The sequence below is a fragment of the Chelonoidis abingdonii genome, chromosome 2 (assembly GCF_003597395.2).
Source record: "Chelonoidis abingdonii isolate Lonesome George chromosome 2, CheloAbing_2.0, whole genome shotgun sequence".
NCBI classification, from domain to species: domain Eukaryota; kingdom Metazoa; phylum Chordata; order Testudines; family Testudinidae; genus Chelonoidis; species Chelonoidis abingdonii.
Window position 1 is genome coordinate 47,247,328 of NC_133770.1, and position 23,880 is coordinate 47,271,207.

Sequence of the window (23,880 nt, forward strand, 5' to 3'; positions counted from 1 at the left end):
CAAGTCGGTCACAAAGGTGACAGATTCCATGATTTTGCGTGACCTCCATGAGTTCAGCTTCAGGCGATGGGACTGGGGCTGTCAGCCGTGGGCAGCGTGGCTTCGGCTGTCAGTGTTGTGTATAGGAGCCCCCAAAATATTCCTGCTTCAGGCCCCCAATGCTTCTGATGGGCTTTTAGGCTTTTCACATCTAGGATATCAGTTCAAATATAGTAGTAATCAGTACTTCCAACCATCAAAGTCAGGACCTATTAATATATTCCCTGAAGACTGTCTTTGTGATGGAGAAGCAGAAGCTTTCTATATATTTCTACATATTTATTTGGGGGGAAATCTCCCACTGAACAATAGCACTGCTGCAGCTCTGGCAATGGTACCATATGTGTGAGTGAAAGCCTAGAGGCATTTTTATCACAACACTGGCTTGGTGGGCACAGGCTCTTTTACCACCTTATCTAATCCTGCCTTGAGAAGATGATGGTCAAAACATCTGTGTCCTATCTATATGCCAGTGCTACCACTGCTGAAACTGCGCTGGTGGGAGATTTCCCAAAGACTAGTGTAAAGATGGCCTGTACCATGTGCTTGTTGCTGCTAGAATCAGCCTGGCCCAGTTTCACTGGTATTTATGGGAGCTATTGTTCTTTGGGAATAAGGTTTTGTGGCAAGCATCTGAAGAAGTGGTTTTTTTACCCACAAAAGCTTACGCCCAAATAAGTCTGTTAGTCTTTTAAGGTGCCACTGGACTCCTTGTTGTTTTTGTGGATACAGACTAACATGGCTACCTCGATACTTGATTGTTCTTTGGGGGATTTACGTTTAAAGTAGCATCTCCCTGCTGCTTGGGAGGAAGGATTTTGTGATCTGACACAATTACACACTCCACCTTCCTTTTAACACTCTCACCATCCGTAAGCACCCAGGGGCAAACTCACAACATCCAGAGGGATAAACACTCATTCCCCTTGTACCTCACTGTTCCTACCCCACAGATCCCCTACACACCGCCCCTCCCTGCACCCCCCGTACACCCCCTCACGCTGACCCTTCACCACGCCCCCTCCCCCAGTGCACTATTCCGCCCGCCCCTCTCCCCTCGCTCCCCCCTCCGGTAACACCCCCTCGTCGCTCTGGGCTTGTCCCTCCTCACGCCGCCCCGCCCCTACGCACACACCGCCCCTCCCTCCGGGCGGGCGCACGCGCCTCTCCACTGAGGGGAAGCGCGACGACGTCAGTGACTGTGCTCGCGCGTCGCCTCGCGTCCCTGCTTCTAGCCCCGGGCTGAGGGGCCCTGGCCAGCATGGTGTGGGGGAGCCGCGCGCTGCTCCGGAAGGTCAGCGCCCCGCGAGCCCTGTGGCCGGCCGGAGCTCCCCGTGTGAGCGGGGCTGGGGGTGGCGAAGCGGCGCAGCCCCTGGCGGGGGAAGGGGTGTGGGCCGAGTGGCCACGCTCGCTCGCTGGGGCGGTCCACGCCTTGCTCCCCTTTCCCCTCTCTCCAATAGCGCCGAGCCGGCTCCCGTCGTCCAGCCCAGGGCTTGGTTTGCTGGGGAATCCCAGAGCCTGCGGCTGGGTTTGGGTGGGCTCCGCGTTTACAAATCCGCCAGGCGCTGGGGCCTGGGCTAGGAGAGCGGGGCTTGCTAGGCGGCCTTGGCAAGCCCCCGCCGGGTCCTTCTCACAGCCTGCCCTGGAGCAGGGGAGGCAACTCAGGCGTGTTTCCTGAATTATTTTTTCACTGACACTTGGTTCGTTAATGCCGTCTTGCCAGGGCTTACTGACAGTGTCTGTGGGAAAGGCAGGCGGGGTAAATCGGAAACACCAATTTAACACTTCTTGTGTTGTTAGTATGGCAACTTTATAGATGATCTGAGAATCTATGTGAAAGGAGGAACCGGTGGAATGGGGCATCCTCGCTTGGGTGGAGAAGGAGGGAGAGGCGGTGATGTCTGGCTTGTAGCTAAAGAAAAAACTACCTTAAAGAGAATTAAAAACAGATTTCCCCAGAAACGCTTTGTAGCTGAAGCAGGAACCAACAGTAGGTAAGAATGTATTATGTCCTGATTTATGTTGTTGAACATTTGTAACCTGAAAGAAAAATACCCCTTAAGATTTTTTAATGTTTAACTTTTTGCAGTGTTTCTGCACTGAAAGGTGAAAAGGGAACAGATTGTGAAGTTGATGTGCCTCTGGGAATTTCAGTTACTTCCTGTGATGGGAAACAGATTGGTGAGGGCCTTTATTTTTCCTTTATTTTGAGATAGCAGAAAATAAGGCAATTAGTGCACCTGGCAAACTTGACATGTCACTCTTCAGACCAAAGGCTCTTGTGAGATGATTTATCTTTAAGACAAAATAGAAGGATTTATTTGTTTGTTGAGACAAATGTGGGGAGACAGACTCACATGTGGGAGACTTCTGATGTTGGAGGCTCCTTCCAAAAGCATAGTTACAGTTAATTTGTATCACCAAGTATAGTGCCAGGAACATGTTCTCACAACAAAATTTAAAGGCTGGAAGCCAGGTTGGTTTTACAATGAGCTGTTGAATTACTGCGTGACCTTGGAAAGGTTACTTGTCCACTCTTTAACTCAGTTATTTGATCTATAAAACTGGCTAAATTTCAAAATCTCTGGGATTACCCAAGATACTTCCCGATAATTTAAAAAAAATGAACTATTGTATCTATCCAGTCCCCTATGTACTGGGGATTGGACCTGCCTTTGAGCAGGGGGTTGGACTAGATGACCTCATGAGGTCCCTTCCAACCCTGATATTCTATGAGTCTATCTAGAACAGTGAAAAAGAATTTCACAAATTATCAGTCCAAGGCTCTTTCTCAAACTGTAACTTGGACATTAGAGAGTACTCTTCTTTTTGTAGTTTTCAGAGTTTTTTATTTTTTTTGGTTAAGTGTTAGGCAAGATTCAAGTATGATGTTGGTAAGGTGACAAAATTCTCAAGTTTAAAGTATTTTTTTAATAACAAGCGTTTATAACCATGGCTAAAAATCTCAAAACTACTGATAACATGTAGCTTTTCTTGGTTTAACCCACATCCAACTACATGATACAATGTGGTGATGTTGACCACTTAAAAGTAATACTTTGGGAGATATAGTATATTGAGCTTACATGCAATTAGTGTTACTTTATTTTTGGAATCATGTGCTTGTCAGTGTCAACTACCATTTGACCATACCATGTATTCATTTTCTAGGGATAACTCCAAAGGGAAACTCTACCTAATGTAGTTATGTGGTGTTAGGAGTTGAAATGTCTGACTCTTGACAAAGAGACATGCACCATGCCCATCAGGCCAAGGGGTTTTTATAGAAACTAGTGGAAATTCTCCTCTTCTGTCATTGACAGCAGGTTTACCTGATAATTGAGAATCTTAACTGTTGCACAATAGCTATATTTTCTGACTAGTGATTTTATTTTTCAGGGGAACTTAATAAAGCAGGAGAGAGAATACTGGTAGCTCGTGGAGGTATTGGTGGCTGTTTGGTTACAAATTTCTTGCCTTTGAAAGGCCAGATACAAATAGTCCATCTTGATTTGAAACTTATAGCAGATATTGGCTTAGTTGGGTGAGTACTGGAATCTGTTACCTGTGAATTGAACATTTAGGAGTATAATTTAAAGTAATACACTTCAAATGAGGTGGGAAGGGGAATACATGTGATTTGAATTCTGCCTCTCTTTTTAAAAAACTCATGACTGAGCCTCAAACTGCTACTTGTTTTTTGCTGTTAAAATGAATTATCAGAATGGATTACTCATGGTTGGATGAATGCAGGGCCACTGGTCTGAATCCAGGTGAGGTTGATGATGATATTACACGGCTGTTCAGTAGTATATGTCAAATGAATTGAGAATCTCAAGCAAAGGCCTAGTGGACTGGTAGCTGTATTGTTGTTAGGAGAGTATGGAAAACCTTGAACTCTGGCCCTTCAGCTTTATTTGCATTTAATCTGGTACTTTTCACTGCCATTGATAAAAAGAAAACAAATTTAATTGGTTTCTTCAGGAAATCTAAAGAAAAGCATCTAATGCACTAAAACCACACAAACACTGTTTGTTAAGAACTCATTAGGTTTTTTCCCTATACCTTGTACACAGAGAGTTACTCTTAAAGTTTTTATGGGTGCATAATGAGCAAAGTACTTCTAGATGGAAATGTGCAGATATGTTTACATTAGATGTTTGAAAACTTGAAAATAAGGTTGATATTTTGCTATCCATCTTCAGGGGTTATGTGATGTTACAAAACAGGGTTGCTTGGCTCCAGTCTTGCAAACACTATGCATATGTGTAATTTTACGCATTCAGGGAGTCATACTGAGCTCAGTAAGATTCCTTATGTGCATAATTCTTTGCAGAGTTTTATATGTGAAAAATGTAAATAGTAGATGGTTTGGGCTACCTCATGAATACCTATACTTACTAATGCTACAAACTTTTTAAAATATTGTTCTCATTACTTTTGTAAAGATATAAGAAGCTGGTCTTTTGTTTTAATATTTGGGACATAAAAATTCCCTGACAAATTATGTATTGTGAATAACAGGAAGAATAATATGTTAGTAGTCGGCATCTGTGCCACTTAATATTAAGAGGCCATGTCTCTTTATACCAGGGGCTCAAACACACAGGCAACATGCAGCCCGCAAAGTTATTTCCTGCTGCTGCCAAGCTCCCCATCCCCGCCACTCCCCCCAGCTAACTGCATCCCCTCTACTTTGGCTGCCTCCAGGTGCTTCCTGCTGCCTAACAACTGTTTGGTGCTTAGGCTTTCCAGGAGGGAGAGGAGAGGAGGCGGGGTGGGGATTTGGGGAAGGTATTGGAATAGGGGCAGGGTGGGGACTTGGGGAAGGGATTGGAATGGGGGTGGGAAGGGGCAGGGCAGGGCCTCATGAAAGGGGTGGAGTGGGGCAGGGGCTTTTGTATCCTTATATGTAAAGGTGTCAGTGATGTGGCCCTCAGGCTAATGTACTCATGTGGCGCTCATGGTGATTTGAGTTTCAGATCCTTGCTTTATACTGCAAAATATCAGGAGGCACAGTAACTTATCAGTGTATTTATTTCGGATGTGTGGCATTCAAGCACAAAAACTTAGGGAACAACTCATGATTCATGATAGGCTTTTTATTAAGGTCTGAAGAGATCTTTTTTTTTTAATGTGAATTCTAGTGAATGGATTTGCAGAGATTTGTGTATACCAATGAAAATGCACTAGTTAGTTTCACTTGAGTTTCTGATCTGAAGTCAATTTCAGTTTCAGGCTGTCATGTATTAACACAGTGCTACAATGTACTGTACTGGAATGCATTTGTTTAAACTAGGACCCTTGTTTAAAATTTTTATGCCAGATCCTTTGGTCTTAGGTTTTGTAAAAGCTCAGGGCGGGTTAAAAATCCTAAATTTTGGTTCATATTTGAGCTGACAGGTTTTCATTAAAAGCACAGAATCATTATTAATGAAGATTGTGAGTCAAACTCTAGTGCCTGTACTTTGATCTTTTCTTTGAATATGTTGCTTTTACTTCAGCATATACACAAGTGCTTTGCTATTAGATCAGACCAAGAAATCTTATTGTCTTGAGAGAGGATCATCAGGTCTGGGTACAGACTGTGAGGTACAAGAAAGGTTGCAATTGAGCTTCAAAGAGAATACGTCGAGCCTTGATAGAAATAAAATACTTCCTTGAAGAAATGGAAGGAGTAACATTCTGAATTGTCTATATGACTTCTTCAGTCATCAGAGAGCATTAAATTACCTCCATTAACTTTCCTATTATAAAAAAGTCATTGTTTCTTCCGGTGTAAGGAATGAAGCCTTTAAAATATCAGTTTTTTAATTAGTTGGTGTCCCTCTTGCTGTTTAACAGAGTTTGATTTAATTAATTTATGCTTAAATTCACAGCATGGTGAATTCCTCAAGCAATAATGCATTACTGGGTGATAAAGAAAAATGCCTCTCCCTGTTGGCTAGCAGACTGCAAGACCGTAGTCCTATTTTTAATCTCAGTTCCATACTACACTCGCCTCCCCATAGATTCCTAACTTTCACACATTTTTGATCATGTGACTTTTAATATCTATTTAGGAACTTTGTTTATCATAGATTTACTGTTGTAGTGAAATATAGTGCAGTGTGATGGTCTGCAAATCTGACTTAAACCAAGGTCCCTTATGAACTCCTCCTGTTGAGTGACTAGGAACTGTGTTCTGTTCCTGTGGCCATGCTTGAGGTTTGATTTGAATAAGGCATCTAACTGTGTTTTTTAACTCCATTTAATCGTGGGTAAAATGGGACAAATGGGATTAAAGGCACTGGAAGTTCAAAGTGGTTATTTTGAAAAGGGTTATTTCTAACTCTTAAGTGTGGATCTGTTCTGTAAAGTATATAAGGGAAAAATGGCACTGCCTGACTCAGAAGACCAGTTTGGTGTCCGTGTTCAGTTGTTGCTGCTTTCTTATGTGAAAAAGGTTTGGGGAACACGGGAGGCATTGCTGTAGTCAGCACCCTGAATAATCAACTGAGATCTCGGAGCATGAACTAGGAGGGTTTTTTTGTGTGTTTTCTGGTTCACTCATCAATAATAATACCTATCCCTTATACAGTGCCTTTCATCAGTAGATCTAAAGCACTTCACAGCCTTTAATGGATGTAGCCTCACAATACACCTGGGAAGTAATATTATCCGCCTTTTTCAGGGGGGAGGTAAGGTACACAGAATCTGTGACTTGCCCAAGATCACACTGGAAGTGTGTAAAATTAACAGAACTGTTAACTTAGTTCCAATTTCATGACCACTTGTAGAACTGTATTATCTTCAATCATGTACTTAGTTATATCTGTGCAGCCCTGCAAAAGGCAATAGTAGCAGAAGTGCAAATGAAGATGGCATTTGACTTGTAGAATCTTCTATTACTGGAATGATACATGTACCAGAAAGAACATCACTTAAATTTCAGCTACCAGGCTGAGTTTGCAAGGCTATCAGTTAGAAAACATATCATTTTACTTTTCAAATGAGCAGTTGGTATAAAAATCAGACACAATAAACCTGAACCTCATAATGCTTTTTTAACAATGCCCTTTGGAGAGTATAATGTCAGTTAAAGCTGTTACACATGAAAGTTCGTCACGCTTTCAGATATTTCATGCTCAGACCTCAGGAGCACTGAGTTTGCAGGAAAGATGACCGCTTGGTTAAAATAATGGCATTATCCACTAAACTAAGTTTCACTGTAAATGAGTTCATCCCTGAAACTTTCAGAAAGTCTTTTAATTTGTCTGCATTCTTATAAACAGTTGTAATGGTTTTCAAAATTGTGAAAAAAGAGAGTTTTTGTATAACAGAATTACAGAATTACAGAATTTGAATTACAGAAACCTAGAGGTCCCAGTCAAGACTACACTTAAAAATTTTTGTAGATGATGATGTGGGCATTGGGTTGCAGGCAGGTTAGAGAACAGGATTAGAATTCAAAATGACCTTGATACACTGGAGAACTGGTCTGAAATCAACAAGATGAAACAACTTGAAAGAGACAAGTAGAAAGTACTATGCTTAGGAATGAAAAACTAAATGTAGGGATTGAAAACTGAGAGTAACTGGCTAGGCAGTGTTTTAGTGAATCTCAAATTGAATGAGTCAACAATATGATGCTGTTGCAAAAAAAGGCAATGGGATATATTAGCAAGCGTATTATACATAAGACATGGAAGGTAACTGTTCTTGTATACTCAGCACTGGCAAGGCCTCAGCTAGAGTAGTGTCCTGTTTTGGACACCATACCTCAAGAAAGATGTGGACAAATTGGAGAGAGTGTCCAGAGGAGAGCAACAAAAATGCCAAGAGGTTTGGGAAACATGAGGAAAGGTTTAAAGAACTGGACCTGTTTAGTCTAGAGATGAAAAGGCTGAAGGAGGCCCGGGAACAGTCTTGGAATATGTAAAAAGTTGTTATAAGGAGGGTGGTGATAAAATATTCTGCAAGTCCACCACGGGTAGGACAAGAAATAATTGACTTAATTTTCACCAAGGGAGTTTTAGGTTTGATTTTAGGATAAGCTTTCTAAGGATAGTTAAGCGTTGGAACAGGCTGCCTAGGGAATCCCCATGACAAGGGTTTTTAAGAACAGGTTAGACAAACACGCGTCAGGGATGGTCTAGGTATACTTAATGCTGCCTCAGCAAAGGGGAATGGACTAGATCACATCAAGAGCACTACATCTCTGATTTCTAAGATCAGGGCCCCATTCTACTAGACGCGGTGCAAGTACATACTAAGCCCTGATCTACACTAGGGGTTAGATCGAATTTAGATGCATTAGGTTGATTTAAAATGAATGCATCTGCCCAACCAAACCCATTCCGTCGACCTAAAGGGCTCTTAAAATCGACTTCTGTATTCCTCCCCAGCGAGGGGAGTAGTGCTAAAATCAACTTTGGGTCAAATTTGGAGTAGTGCAGATGCAAATCAATGGTATTGGCATCCAGGAGTTATCCCAGAGTGCTCCATTGTGACTACTCTGGACAGCACTTTGAACTCCAATGCACTAGCCAGGTACACTGCAAAAGCCCCAGGAACTTTTGAATTTCATTTCCTGTTTGTTCAGCGTGGCGAACTCAGCAGCACAGATGACCATGAAGTCCCCCACCAATTGTAGAGCATAGAATGTTTCTACGCTCCCCCATCATCTCCATCCCTAAGGTTATCACAGATTAGAAGGCGGGAAAAAATGCACTCACAATGACATGTTTTCCGAGCTCATGCAGTCCTCCCATGCTGATAGGGCACAGCTTAATGCATGGAGGCATTCAGTGGCAGAGGCCAGAAAAGAACTAAGTGAACATGAAGAGCGGAGGCAGGTTGTGATGAAATGTCTGTTGGAGCTACAGAAAAGCCAACAAGACACAGACCCTCACTCCATCCACTGAATAACCGTGTACCCTCCTCCCCACGTTCCATAGCCGCCTCACCCAGACACCCAAGAACCCAGGAGGAAGGCTCCAGACACCCAAACACTCCACTGCAGAGGATGACCCAAGCAACATAAGGCTGTCATTCAAACAGTTTGATTTTTAGTGTGGTCTCAATAAGCAATGTGGCCTTTGTCCTTCCCTCCTTTCCCCACCCCACCTGGGCTACCTTGTCCATTATTTTTTTTTCTTTTAAATAAAGAAAGAATGCATGGTTTCAAAACAATAGTTACTTATTTCGAAGGGGAGAGGGTGGTTGGCTTACAGGGAATTAAAATCAATGAAGGGGGCGGGTTTGCATCAAGGAGAAACACACACAACTGACACACCAAAGCCTGGCCAGTAATGAAACTGGCTTTCAAAGCCTCTCTGATGCGCAGCACACCTTGCTGTGCTCTTCTAATCGCCCTGGTGTCTGGCGCAAAACTACTGTCTGCCGTTGCTTTCACAGAGGGAGGGGCGACTGACGACATGTACCCAAAATCATCCGCGACAATGTTTTTGCCCCATTAGGCATTGGGAGCTTAACCCAGAATTCCAATGGGCAGTGGAGACTGTGGGATAGCTACCCACAGTGCACCGCTCCATAACTTGATGCTAGCCACGGTAGTGAGGCCGCATTCCACTGACTTAATGCGCTTAGTGTGGACATACGCAATTGACTATAAAATCGACTTCTATAAAATCAACCTAATTTCATAGTGTAGACATACCCTAACAGACAGTACTTGTCCCAGAAGGTTTAACAGTCTAAATAGTATCAATTCGGGGGGGAGGGGACTGGGGAGGGCGGGAAGAGATGCCCACTTAATTGTCAGAAACAGAAAAAATTAATAGAATTAATATCTTGCCAGTGGTTGTTCTTTAACTCATAGTAACTCATATGTAAATGTGCATTAGTAGTTACTCACTGTGTAAATTCCAACTTTCCTTCTAGAATTTCCAATGCAGAAAATCCTCTTTAACTAAGCAAGGTTCTCATGCAAAACTCAGATTGCAGATTATCCTTGTAAGTACACTGCATTATTTTTCATTGCGGTAACATTACTTGAGAACATAGGCCTTTCCTAGGTTTGAACTGAACAACTTTTAGAAAAGAACTGGAGAGGAAGGAGCTGCCTACAGTTGCTGGCCTACCAGATGTTATCTGCCAAATGAGCATACTCTTTTTGTCTTATATCTCACTCTTTCACACCTCATAAAGACAGCAAGAGACAGGTGGCTTCCCTTGAGCACCATTTTTTGTGTGTCTGTTCCTGTTACAAAAGATCATGTGAAAACAGAAGTAAGTTCCGTGGCACTTAAGGCCATGGTACACGGAGAGTTGCAGTGCTGGTGGTGAGGTTACAAAGCGCTGCAACTTGTAACTGTCCACACCTGCAAGGCAAATCCAGCGCTGCAACTCCCCTGGCTGCAGTGCTGGCTGTACACTGTCTGCTTGGGGTGGTAACGATTGCAGCGCTGGTGGACTGCAGCGCGCTCGTCAAGTTGGCCACCAAAAGTGCTGTTATTGGCCTCCAGGGATTAGGAGGTATCCAGAATGCTGTTCGCAACAAACCGGAGAGTGGGCTGAACTCTGTCTGGGCTCTCCTGGAGCTGCTTATCTAAAAAACAACACGCTGCTGTTTGCTCAAGTGAGCGAGTGGAGGCAGGCAGGGGAATTGCTTTTGGATGTTCACAGCTGTTTGCTTTTTGGAGAGAAGGCCAGAATGGGGAGGGGGGGAATCAGTGTTGGAGCAGCTACTTATGTGATCTGAAGGCTACTTAGGAGTGCATAATTTGCATTCAGTGAATGAGAGGGGTGGGGGAGGGGCTCGAAACTTTTAAATTGATTGCAGGTTGGTGATGTATATGTTCCAGTCCTTAGAACTTGCAAGGCAGGGAGCTGACAGCTCCAAAAATCCACTCTCTCTCTCCCCCACGCTCCCCCTCACCCCCCTCTTTTGAAAAGCATGTTGCAGCCACTTGAATGCTGGGGTAGCTGCCCATAATGCACCACTCCCAACAGCACTGCAAATGTGGCCACACTGCAGCACTGGTAGCTGTCAGTGTGGCCACACTGCAGCGCTTTCCCTACACAGCTGTACGAAGACAGCTGTAACTCCCAGCGCTGTACAACTGTAAGTGTAGCCATAGCCTACATCTAAAGCATGATAGAAGCAGTGAAGAGGCCACAACTATAGAAATTTGTTTTTAATTGTTAGTTTTGTGAGTTCAGTGTCTTGGGGGAACAAAAAGCAAAAATTGAAGCAGTAGCTGCTGTATGATCAACATGGTTAGGGGAGATGAAAGCAATGAGGGAAAAGTTAGTGGTGTTGGCCTCATTTTCAACAGTGGTCTTAATTTTCAAAAGAAGTTTGGTTGATATTTACTAGGATTCATATCTGTTATGTTATACCGTAGTACTTTCTGATATAACTTCATGTCATTCATATAAATATAATGGAAATGTTCCAAAGGAAGGCATTAGAGTAATTAGGTCCAATTGATAAGGAGAGGCATGAAGGTTTTATAATGTTAAGTACTGTATATTAAAAGTGACTTTCTTTTCGTTCTCGTCCTGCCCATCCAGTCACAACATTAAAACCTGAACTGGGAAAGATCATGTATCCAGATTACAAGCAGGTTGGTATTGAAAAGCAAGTTAATTTGTTATACATTTGGGTATAATGGCTAGTTAGACACATGTCATTACAGCCTTTCGTCTCCTGCAGTAGAGCTTAATCCTGAATCATACTTTAAAATATCTATTTTCTTTGCTTAAGGATGTTACTGCAGTATTTTCTACACCAATAGTTAATGGCGCAAAAATGGAGAAAGTAAAGATGGTTCCCATTTCTGTTTCCCTTAACAGAGGGAACTAGGATTCTGTAGTAACCAACTAATAGTTCATCACCTAAATGTGTTTAGCTTTCTTCTCCACCTTTGTTTCACATCTAACAAATGAGTTTCTCTAAGTTATTTAATACAGTGATGATAATAAAAAATACAGAAGTACCCAGTATTTAGCATGAAACAAAACTGCAACCTTTTTTTCAAGGGAAATCCCAAATGGTCAATGCCTTCTAGAACTAAGAAAATTCTGGCTTGAGAGTTGCCATCTTTTATCTCCAAATTTGAGTTGACTGTGCAGTAATTCGGCATATAATAGGCTCATTTCTATGATTAGGGGAGGCAGAAAATTGGACACACATTTTGAATGAAAATCATTGAGTTTAAATGGCATTTCTTAGGAAACAGTAGAAACGTAGATTTGATTTGTTTTTAATGCCAAATTAAGCATTTCAGTAACATTTTTGTCTGGTAATGGGTGCATGTAAACGTGTGATGTGACCCAAATTGTGCACAGAATTCACCTAGATTTTAAAAAACACTGCTGAATTTCACATTACTCAGGGTGTATTCTTATGAATAATTAATTGTCCTGGAAATATGAAGAGCCATAGGGAGACTTTTTTTTTTTATGTGTAGATTTTTAAAATGATTTAATCAGCAACTTAGAAAAAATGTTCTTTACAAACCAGTGGACTAAGAGCTTCAGAGCCAGTTGTTCATCATCTGAGTAACACAACACCCTTGTATTTTAGTTTTTTGTATATTACAAGAAGCTATTACATTACACTGATTTCATGTCACGTGCTCCAAAGACAAAGCAAAAAAAATGTACTATGTGCGCCTACTTCATTTTTCCCATCTCTCCACAGTCTTCTCCTCTGGGCCTTAATTATGCATTCTGATCTCAAACTTGTCAACTCAAGTTTGGTGTGAAGGTCCTGGTGAGGTAGTTGGGATTGCACAAGATTCCCTGCCTCTGGATTCTAATGCAGGATCAGACACCATGTTCATGTAGGACATTCACACATTTTGCCTTTTCAAGCTTGTATCTTTGATGTGTAAAAATATGAGACACATGTAGTACTGTACTTGTCATTCCAAGATTAAAGATGCTCATCAAAGATTTCTGATGACTTAACCACAAGGGCAAAGTTCTAAGATGTGAAAGGAAAAGTGCTTTTTTTTTTTTTTTCTTTTCAGAAACAGGAATGAGGCAACTATCTTGGAGGACTCAGCAGTGGCCCTTTTAATCTTTTTATTTAAACTGAATTTTACTGCCGTGAAATGACTGAGAATTTAAATATTGTATGTCCTGTATCTACTGTTTCCCTGGCAGCTGATATCAACAGGTCACTATTAAAGGATTGGAAAAATTAAAATACATTTTAATAATTGATCACTTCATGCCTGTTCAAAAAATTATCTTCGTTAATTTAATATGAACAAATATCTAGCATGTCTATTTTCTTGTTGCCTACTTTCAACGTAACTTATGTACAAATAAAATTAACTGGTTGTCTAGTATGTTGGTATCCTGTGCACCCCCCAACTCCCACTGACTTCACACGATCAAGCCCTAAATGCCACGGAAGGGGTGTGTGTAAATTTCTTGATTTTTTTTTTTCAATAGTAGAATAAGTACCCTAGTGTTACCTACAAAAGCATGTTTATTATATAAACTGTTCCTTTCATCTCTTGCATATTTTGTTTGTTTGTTTTTGGGGTTTTTTTATTATTAGCAAAATACAGAAAAAGCAGAGAATTTTGATTTTTTCAGCTCAAACTTATTGGGTTACAGGAAACAAAACTAAAGCAACCATGGAGCAAAAATTAAACAAAATTTGTCTGGCTATGTTTTGGTTACTATTTGTTTTTGAAGGGTAATCTTATTTCTGATTGGTCCTAATACTACTTGTTTGTTCATGGAAATTGTTAGTTTATAAACAGCTAAATACTGGGAGATGGCAATTTTGAACAGGTAACTACAGTTGATTTTTAGTCCCTAGCGTATTGGTTAAAATAGTTTATAAAATGGGCATTATCAAGTAAATAAATCTGTCAGGCCTAGATTCTCCTTGTGTACAGACATTCATTTTACTTGCACAAATTTGGACTAACTGAAAATCCCGTAGAATATTTATACATCCCTGTAAATCTCCCAGTATTGTGAATATGTAAGAGCAAAAGTCTGCCCTTTCATGGACATGCACAAGCCCCAGTAAGAACGGTGTACACATCTAAAGGCAAAATGTGCCTCTGAATTTGGAGATTAAATTGGCAACTTTTTAATAGTTTTGAGAAGAAATCAAAACAAGATAATGGGATCTGTTTTTAATCCCAAAAAGGAACTGATCTGCCAGGAATCAGTAACTTATTTTCAATGGCACATCTTCTACCAAGTGGATAATTACACGTCCCCAGGGATGACATTTTTTTCTAGTCTCTCAATGATCAGATACCAGCAACAGTTTATTTGCTTGTATAAGTAATTTGTTTTATTTGATAGAGAGGAAATGTAAAAGTAGTGTGTGATAGTGTTATGCTAGCACCACCAAACTCCATCACACTAGAAAATAGATCTTTTTTTCCTGTACATTTTAACTTCCATGGATTGTTTAGTATAGGCAGTTGAAACTCTGCAGTCTTTTAATGTATTTCCATGTCTTTTTAGATGGAGAATCCCAAAGCAGGGTTTGACATATTTAGCAAACACCTACTAGCCAAAGGCCAGTATAAAGGTGAGTGAAGGTGGCATTCACCAGCAAGATATTTGGGCAACATCTTGATAGAAAACCTAGTCATCAGTTGCTGGGAAAAGGCAAGGGTGCAGGGATTCCTGCCAAGTGCTGGCCCTGAGCTCTTGTCAAGTTTTCATCCTTTATATCAGCTTCTGGTTTGTAGGTGTTGGACAGGTTTGAAACCCTTAGCACTTTTATTTTTCTAGATTGCTGAGAACTAGTAAATATATACAGCAGAACCCCATTTATCTGATTTTATTGGGACTGGGCCAAATTAGATAATCAAAAATCAGGGAAAAACTAGAGAATGGGAAAGTGCAGTGCTGCAGCCCCATCTAGCAGCCACAGGAGAGATCACCTTTTGGATTGTCCAGTTATCATGGTCCTTCTTTGAGCAGGGGGTTGGACTAGATGACCTCCTGAGGTCCCCTCCAACCCTGATATTCTGTAATTTTATGATGGCTGGATAATGGAGGGTCAGATAAACAGGGTTCTACTGTAGATGGCTGAGTATCAGTAATGCTGCTTCAGGAGAACAGCAGAAACTTGTAGCTCGTTATTTGTCTGCTAAAGCAGACTTCTGATGTTAGGCTTTAAATGTTTTGCAGTTGCTTGTAAATATTGCCAGTGAGCTGGTTCTTACCACTCAAATGACAATTCTCAGAAATAAATAGCTACAAAATAAGATCCTTATAAAATAAGCATGCCCAGAATACTTTGTTTGTTTGTTTTTAAAGTACTTTACCATTTTTTTATGACATCTCCATTTATCTTCCTAGGTCTCAGTAGCCGATCTTCCAGGATTGATTGAAGGTGCACATGCAAACAAAGGAATGGGCCACAAATTCCTCAAGCATGTAGAAAGAACCAAACAGCTTCTCTTTGTAGTAAGTAAATATTATAATTTAAATAACCTGTTAACTTTAGTTTTTTATTCTGTTTAGCCTAGAGTTTACTATCCTGTAAACCTAAATTCCTGAGATTTTATTGCAGATGGCTTTGAGAAAATATTTCCTTCATAATTGTCTTGTATTATTTTTACTCTCGATGCTGTTGTAAACAAATATAATTTTAATACAGTATTTAGACTAGAAATCTAACAAAATGATGGGTATTATGCTGATGAAGGCCATAGAGATACCTAAATAGATCAAGTATCAGGGGGGTAGCCCTGTTAGTCTGGATCTGTAAAAAGCAACAAAGAGTCCTTTGGTGCCTTGCAGACTAACGGAAGTATTGGAGCATAAGCTTTTCTGACAAAGTAGGTATTCACCCATGAAAGCTTATGCTCCAATACTTCTGTTAGTCTATAAGGTGTCACAGAACTCTTTGTCGCTAAATAGATCAGAGGTTTTATAAAGATTGCCTGTTATTCCTCAACAACATAAAAAGGTTTCTAGCATAGCTCAGACATTAGGTAGCCATTGTGCAAAAAGCCGTTCTTGGGCCTGGATATCTTGAAAAATGGGTGATGGTCCTCTTCTCTCCCCGCCCCCCCCCCCCAATGCTTTTTGTGTAACTTTACAATTCATTTTAGGTTGATATTTCTGGGTTTCGGCTATCTTCAAAAACTCGATTCAGAACAGCTTTTGAAACTGTACTGCTTCTAACACAGGTAACTTCCTATTCTTTCAAATGTTAACTCTAATACTGTCTATGGGTACGTCTACACTGCACGATTATTTCGAATTAGCTTAAACCAATATTACAAAACAGATCTAATAAAATCAGTTTAGCGCGTCCACAGTGGGATCCCGAAATCGATTGTTTGCGTCCATGGTCCAAAGCTACCATCGATTTCAGGAGCGGTGCACTGTGGGTAGCTGTTCCTCAGCTATCCCATAGTTCCCACTTCCGTGTTGAGAGCACAGTGCCTGATGGGGCAGAAAACACTGCCCCGGGTGGTGCTGGGTACAGCCTCACCCCTCCCTTTGTGAAGGCAGCAGACAACCCTTTGGCGCCTTTTTCGCGGAGTGCATTGAGCAAACGCCATAGCACAGCAATCTTTCCCTTTTTTTTTTCACGTGGTGGTGGGGGGAAATAAACTGAGGAGCTGTTCCCTGAACCACGCCAGACACTGTGTTTGAACCTACAGAGATTGGGAGCTCAGCCAAGAATGCAAATAATTTTCAGAGACTGCTGTGGACTGTGGGATAGCTGGAGTCCTCAGTACCCCCTCCCTCCCTTCATGAGCGTCCATTTGAGTCTCTGGCTTCCCGTTACGCTTGTCACACAGCGCTGTGTATCCTGGAGTTTTTTATTCAAACGCTTTGGCATTTCGTGTTCTGTAACGGAGCTGGATACAACAGATTTGTCTCCCCATACAGCGATCAGACCTAGTATCTCCCGTACGGTCTATGCTGGAGCTCTTTTTCGATTTCAAACTGCATCGCCAGCCGTGCTGATCAGAGCTCCACGCTGGGCAAGCAGGAAATGTAATTCAAAAGTTCGCGGGGCTTTTCCTGTTTACCTGCCCGCTGCATCCGAGTTCAGATTGCTGTCCAGAGCGGTCAGTGCTGCACTCTGGGATGCCGCCCGGAGGCCAATAACGTCGATTTCCGTCCACATGACCCCTAATCCGAGTTATCACTATCGAATTTAGCGCTACTCCTCTCGTTTGGGAGGAGTTCAGAAATCGATTTAAGGAGCCGTTTAACTCGATATTAATGACGACGTCGTGTGAACGGATACAGCATTAAATCGGTATATCGGCCATTAAACCGATTTAAAGTCGCAGTGTAGACCTGGCCTATGTGAAGAAAGAATAGCTAAAACGTGTGTAAGCTGACTGCTGGATTAGTAGATAAAGCTACTGAGGATCCAGTGTGGTTGCTTAATCCCAGCCTTTTAAGATTGCTAGCAAAAAGGAACTTTTCTAGATGTACTTAAGGCAGATGACAAAACTTTAGACATAGCTAAACTTTAACTTCTGCTGTATCTGTAAGGAGATGCTCCTGAAGGCCAAGCTGAATGAAGAGCCAGAGCTCTTCAGTCCCCAGATTTAGCTGCCTTGTAAGAAGTGGAAAACAGGTCATCTGCTAAATCTCTGGCTTTTGCTCTGTCGAAACCATGAGATAACTGAAGGTATGTGTATGCTACTGCAGCACGGCTATGACATCCTGCTGATGTAGTGCCATAAGTGTAGAAGCTTTCTACATCAACAGGAAGAGTTTTTTCCATTGATGTAGTTAGTCCACCTTTGTAAGAGGTGGTAGCTAAGTCAACCACAGAGTTCTTCTGTTGACCAAGCTGCATGTACACCCGGGTTAGGTCAACCTAACTATGGTGCTAAGGGTGTGAAACTTATTTCACAGTCTTGAACGACATAGTTAGCTCGATCTAATTTTTAAGAGTAGACTAGACTAGGCCTGAGTTGTAGGAGCTTCAGGAGATATCAGTCTTCAACTTTGCAAAGCCCCTTCACCTTTTGGGGGCCATATGCAGAGTTCCATGGCCTATCTTGCATTCTTCAGTTATCCCCACTGACTAAACTCAACTCCGTATTAAAAATTATTTTTCACTGCCCCCCCTTTCCTGTTCTGTGACTTCCAATAATATATTTGTTTCCTGTTTCAGCTTATGCCATAGTACAGTCCTATGCTGCATGATTCACAGTTAGGGATGATACCTTTGATATAATGACAAGATCTCTCATATGGCATATAAAACTTAAGAATAATAAATTATACAACAATTCCACACCCTACAAATGTTGTTGGCCTAAGCTTTGTCTCAGAGATGGTCTTCACAGCACAGTTAGCTTGAGTTAAAACTCGAGTTTTATCCCTAACTCCACTCCTTTTCACACACAAATCTAGCTCAAGTTAAGTGGTGTGTTAAACTCAAGCTAGCTGGGTTATTGGGCGGGGTAGGTTGAAGCTTGAGTGATGCTCGAGCTAATAATGCATTGGGAATGCAACAGCTCAATTACAGCAACTCATCCTATCACTCTAATTCCAGTGGGCTTGTCTACATGGTGCACTAGTGCACACTAGAGGGGTGTGAGTTCTAATGTGTACCAATGTGTTACACACTTACTGGCCTGTGTAGATCCTGCTCGTGCACACAGGCAGGGTCTATGTGGGTTTGTAAGCTTGCAACATGTTGGTGTGCATTGGAATTTACACTGCTGTAGTGTGCACTGCTGCACCATGTAGACAAGCCCAGTTTTGACGCTAGCTAGGGTAGTTTGAGTGCAGTAACTCAAGTGTACCAACTCAAGCTGTGAAGATAAGCCCTGAGAGATTTCTGACCAGTAGATGCTTCTGTATATGTTAATACAGATGTGAATAAAAAGAACAAATCTGTCATTCTACCTTACAAGAGAATGAATCGCAATGGTGCAGGCTGTGTACCTACAGTAAATGCATTTAAATGAGTTGACATTCTCAAACTGTGAATACATCAACATTGAGCACATCAGTAGATTTCCGTGCTGTAGTGAATGCTGATTCTTCAGACAATTAAACAAATGAAAGAGGAAAACATAAACCCAGAAAAATATTTTGAAGTGTAAAAAAAAAAATATATATATTTTTTTTAAAGGCAAATTAACTTTGTTTTAAGGAGCTGGAGTTGTACAAAGAAGACCTTCGGACAAAGCCCGCACTTCTTGCCATTAATAAAATGGATTTGCCTAATGCACAAGATAGCTTGAATGAACTTATGAAACAACTACAGAATCCTCAAGGTAAATTAACCTAATGCACAGTAGCTTCTTATTTATAATAAGTAGATTGTAATTTACCTTTGTAAATATTTGTGGAAGTATCTGTTAACTGATATGTTGAACAATAGACTAAGCAGAGAGAGTCTTCATTTTTACCTAAAATTTATTTGGAAAGTTTGAGGCCCCCCATGTCCCTCTTTTTGGCTGCTTGCTCTGTCTATTTTTAAACTCTAGGTTCCTGACTGACTTTAGCCAGGAGATCTCAAGTATTATAAAAAGATGGGTATTCACTAAACATTCTGTATGAAAACTTCATTTATAAAGGGTCAGCAGTTGCAACATGTGACCATGGTCGCTAGAGGGGCTGCACTAAGATTGCAGTTTGCCCTGATTGAGCAAAGATGGGGCAGACAATCCCCAAATCTGGTGGTTATTCTAATAATTCGATTCATCAAGCTGGCAACAAAACAACTTCTACAGTACCTTACTGGCTATGTAAAAGCCCAAAACACAGCTCCCTTAGAGCAGTCCAGCCCTGGGCCTCCCACCCAGACAGTCTAGTCAAATATGGTGAGGATTACTTAGTCTTTTTCACCATATCTAAAGCTCTACCAATCCCAAGAGATCAGACACATCACCCACTAAGTCAATGACTATTTCAGATCTTACCCAAATACATGCTTACTGCCAATTCTTAATTAACTAAACTAAAATTTATTTTAAAAAAAAAGTGATTATGGTTAAAAGATCATTATACAGATATGAGTAAAGGTCTTAGTCAGTTTCATAGTAGAGATGATATGCTGCTGAGTTGCAAAAAGTTCTTTCGGAATCAGTTCCATGGGTTGTAATCCAACAGATAGTCTATGTACAGAGTCTGTATAAATTCTTCCATGAAAAATAGCAGGGTAATCCAGACTGGCGCAGAAGACCTTCGTCTTGCAACTCAAGCTTTCCTGACCAATCTTAAGCAGATCTGAGATGACCGGATCAGGCCGTAGAGTTTTTTTATAGATCTCTGGCAGGCTACTATAACCCCTTGATATAGATAACGCAGTGGGCATTCCTTGGGTGAAGAATAGGTAATATACATGGTTGCTTTGAAGTCCATTCCTATTTCCTATGCATAAACAGGTAATTAGTTGCATTGATTAGCATAAGGCAACGAACTACCCAAAGGTTCATTAGTAGTTTACTACAAACTTCAAAGAGAAATCTAGACGATGATATTTATACCCAAGTTTCATCTAAATGCTAATATTCCATTTTGATCTGTGAATCAGTAGAACCTAGTAATAGAGAGGAAGAGAAATTTATCTGCAAGATAATCTGGTTACATTGTTAACATCTAATAAGATATAGGTAAAAACAGATGCATACAATCAGTATCTTCTAATTCCTTAACAATATGTTTGTTTCAAAGCTCTAGTCTATCTAACATGGCTTTGTTAGCTATTTGTAAGGAATGGCTCTAATTACCATATATATGTACTTTTCTAAAATGCCTTTAAAGGTGGAATTTGGCTCATTTAGCCTCCTGGTTACTTAACCCTTTCTGGCTTAGTATCACATAAAGAAAGAAATGTGTTCTTATACATCTCTTCGTGGCAACATTCTGGGTCCACTGACATCAATGGCGAAACTCCCATTGACTTCAGTGAGACCAGGATTTCACCCTAAATCTGTTCAGGATGCAGTCATAACTTTGTCCAGTCAGCTGCTCTCTCAGTACTATAAACCCAGTATAAGAGTTTTAGCCCTGTTGGGACATAAATAGAATTGGGAAAAAGTACTAGTAAATACACAGTTATGATTATTCTGGGTTGGCAAGGAGATGTTAGAAATTGAATGAAGCTTATTAGGTCATCTAGTTAATCAATTATGTAAAAGTAAAGCTTAAAACGAGTCAGTTCCTACATTTAGGAGCCATATCCTGTTAGTGGATAATAATGTCTGCTTGTTTTGTTAGAGTAGGCAAAAATCCCAGGACAGAAAGACTGAAGCTAAGATCCTCATCTGTGGCTAGTCCCTTTGGGCAGGGTATAAGGCTGGAGGAACAGCCTGGAAAATGCCTTAAACCCCTGGTTCTGGGTAGGGGAGAATTCCTCCAGCACAGGCACAGCAGAAGACAATAAGGTTGTCTTCTGAGGACCTCTTTCCAAGCTTTGTGGCATGGGGATCGTTATCAGGAGCAGAGCCGCAGTGCTTCAAAGATTCTGGGCAACCTTAGGTAGGCTGCTGTATCTTAGATCTTGTGCACACACATGCGCTGTCTGAGTTATAGAGGGGTTGCTGTAGCATCCTGGAGCAGATCAGAATTCAAGAAGGGGTTCACCCACCTACCACCTCTGGGCTGAGAGTTCTGTGCTCACCTCTGAGAGGTGCAGGCCGTGATCTCAACGTAGGAGTGAAAGTGCACTATAATGCAAAAATAAAACTGCTATTGCAAGTATTTCTGTTTTGAAACTCTCTCTTTAAATTTGGAATCTTTCAAAATTTGTTTTGAATTATTCCAGTCACAATATAAAAGGGTATTATGTTCATCTGTCTTCTAAAATTCAACTAATAAAGTCCCATTTGGTAAAGTTTTATGAATGCTTTATGGTATAAAGAAATACTGTGTAATAACTATAAATATGCTCTGTTTCAGACTCTTTACATTTAGTGGAGAAAGAGCTGATTCCACAGAGCACCATAGACTTTAAGGATATTATCCCTGTATCTGCACATACTGGAGAAGGAATAGAGGAACTAAAAACCTGTATAAGAAAATCACTAGATGAAGAAGCAGAGAAGGAGAATGAAGAATATCAGAAAGAGAAACTTCATATTTTACAGACTTCAGAAGTATAACATAATTAAAGGAAGGAATCTGTTTTTGGATATTGGATCAATCTTTATGAACATCTGAGTGGATGCTAAATTTGTCTTTTGTCAAAAATACAGTCCTCATGAGATTGAACTCAACTTCATAGTTCTGACTCTGTGCCACTATCAATTGAACCTTCTTGTTTTGAAAGCAAATCTGGAATCGTATCTGACACACATTGTAAGAAAGGGGAAATTTAAGAAAACTGTCTAAGAATGTGAAATGAATAATATCCTGCAGATGTACAGTGAATTTTCTAAGAAACAAATACATAGTCTTTTATACAAGTGGGATTTTTTTGTTCTTAAACTTATAGGTATTTTTTTCTTTCTTACCTACACACACTAAAGCCTTAAAGGAGAGTGCTTGAAATTGGGATTTTGCTTGATAATAGACTGAGCATGTAAAATAGCGTATTGTCATGAACACGGTACATTGTGGAAGAGCTTTAGTGTTTTCTGAAACCCTTTTAGTTTTAAAAGACAAGTGCTAGGATAATCACTACACTTATGTGGCCATCAACAAACTGCCCAATTTGTTTCCTATTTTTAGTGACTTTGACTATCTATTTTGGAAGTAGAGATTGGCCAAATAAAAGTACTCACAGAATATCAAGTGCTAAATGGCTTGAATATCTTTTTTTAATGCTTCTTAACATTTATGTATGTTCTAGGCTTCCATTTCTCCCCCACTGCATAAATTCTCTCTGGTTCCTTAGTGTAGGAGAGATAGGGAGCTTGTTATGCTTTTGATTCTGTACTAGCTACAACCCTAGTAGAATGGAGAGCAACCTGGGTGCTGCTTTAAACTCTGCTAGCTGGTACAAATCCCCCAGGGACTGCCTGTTGTGCTTCTGTAGGCGTTGGGTGTGCTGGCTGTATTTCTGTTGGTCATTCTTTGCACCAGGCGAAACTTCCAACAGGGATGTGGGCATTCTCTAGTGTTAGGGGCTGCAGTTGAGTGGAGCAGAGAATCTGGCCTGCACTCAAACATCACTTTGTATTTGGTTATCTTATGAATAGTGCCCTACCAAATTCATGCTTCATTTTGATCAATTTTATAACTAGATGGTTTTAAAATTGGCCAGTTCCACATTTTCAGCTGTTTACTCCTAAAATTTCAAGGTGGTATAACTGGGGGGGGCTCCTAACCCAAAAGGTACCCAGAACTGGGTTTGACTTTCTCTCCCCACAAAAGGCAAGGAAAAGTCCTGTCCCTCCCCAGCCCAGCAGGGACTCGCAGCTAGGTGCCCCTGGCTGGGGTGCTCCCGGCTGGGGTGCTCCCAGCAGCAAGGGGGAGATCAGACTTCATGGTCTGACATGTTTTCCATGGCCCTGAATTGGTAGGGCCCCACTTATGAACTGGTGGAAATCTGAACTGAGGCATAGGAGCGAGGCTGATGTGGGGGGCATGGAAGAGCATGGCATACTACAGGACTGTCATTCTTCATTTCTACTCTCACTTCCTGGGTTCTGCTGTCCTCTGCTCACAGAAGTAGAGGAAGGCATGGGGCTAGAACTACCTTCATATTACATAGGGGTAGAAGATTAAGTAAAAATGACAAGATCTCACAAGTCCCAATTCCACATCCCCTGTCTTAATTGTGATACACGCTTCTTCCTTTTACTTAAAAGTGGGTAGGTCATGTATCTAAGCAACAGGTGAGCATCCTATCTTGGGAAAGAACTGTGCATGTCTGAGGGGAAGTTGATGTTCCAGGTTTTGTATAATGAACAAACATTAAATGTTACTAAAAAGCAGCTAGTACTCCTTCGTTGTACA

The 23,880-nt window shown here is 41.0% G+C and overlaps 1 protein-coding gene across 1 annotated transcript; it reads left to right on the forward strand.

Moving 5' to 3' along the window:
* Positions 1 to 1,214: 1,214 nt before the first annotated feature.
* On the forward strand, positions 1,215 to 23,858 carry GTPBP10 (GTP binding protein 10). Its single transcript, XM_075061989.1, is given in 11 exon segments — positions 1,215 to 1,333; positions 1,840 to 2,033; positions 2,129 to 2,220; positions 3,439 to 3,583; positions 9,939 to 9,973; positions 9,976 to 9,996; positions 11,560 to 11,612; positions 15,340 to 15,447; positions 16,098 to 16,175; positions 19,127 to 19,250; positions 21,880 to 23,858. Coding segments are annotated over 11 exon segments (1,086 nt in total). The 5' UTR covers positions 1,215 to 1,300; the 3' UTR covers positions 22,083 to 23,858.
* The last annotated feature ends 22 nt before the right edge of the window (positions 23,859 to 23,880 follow it).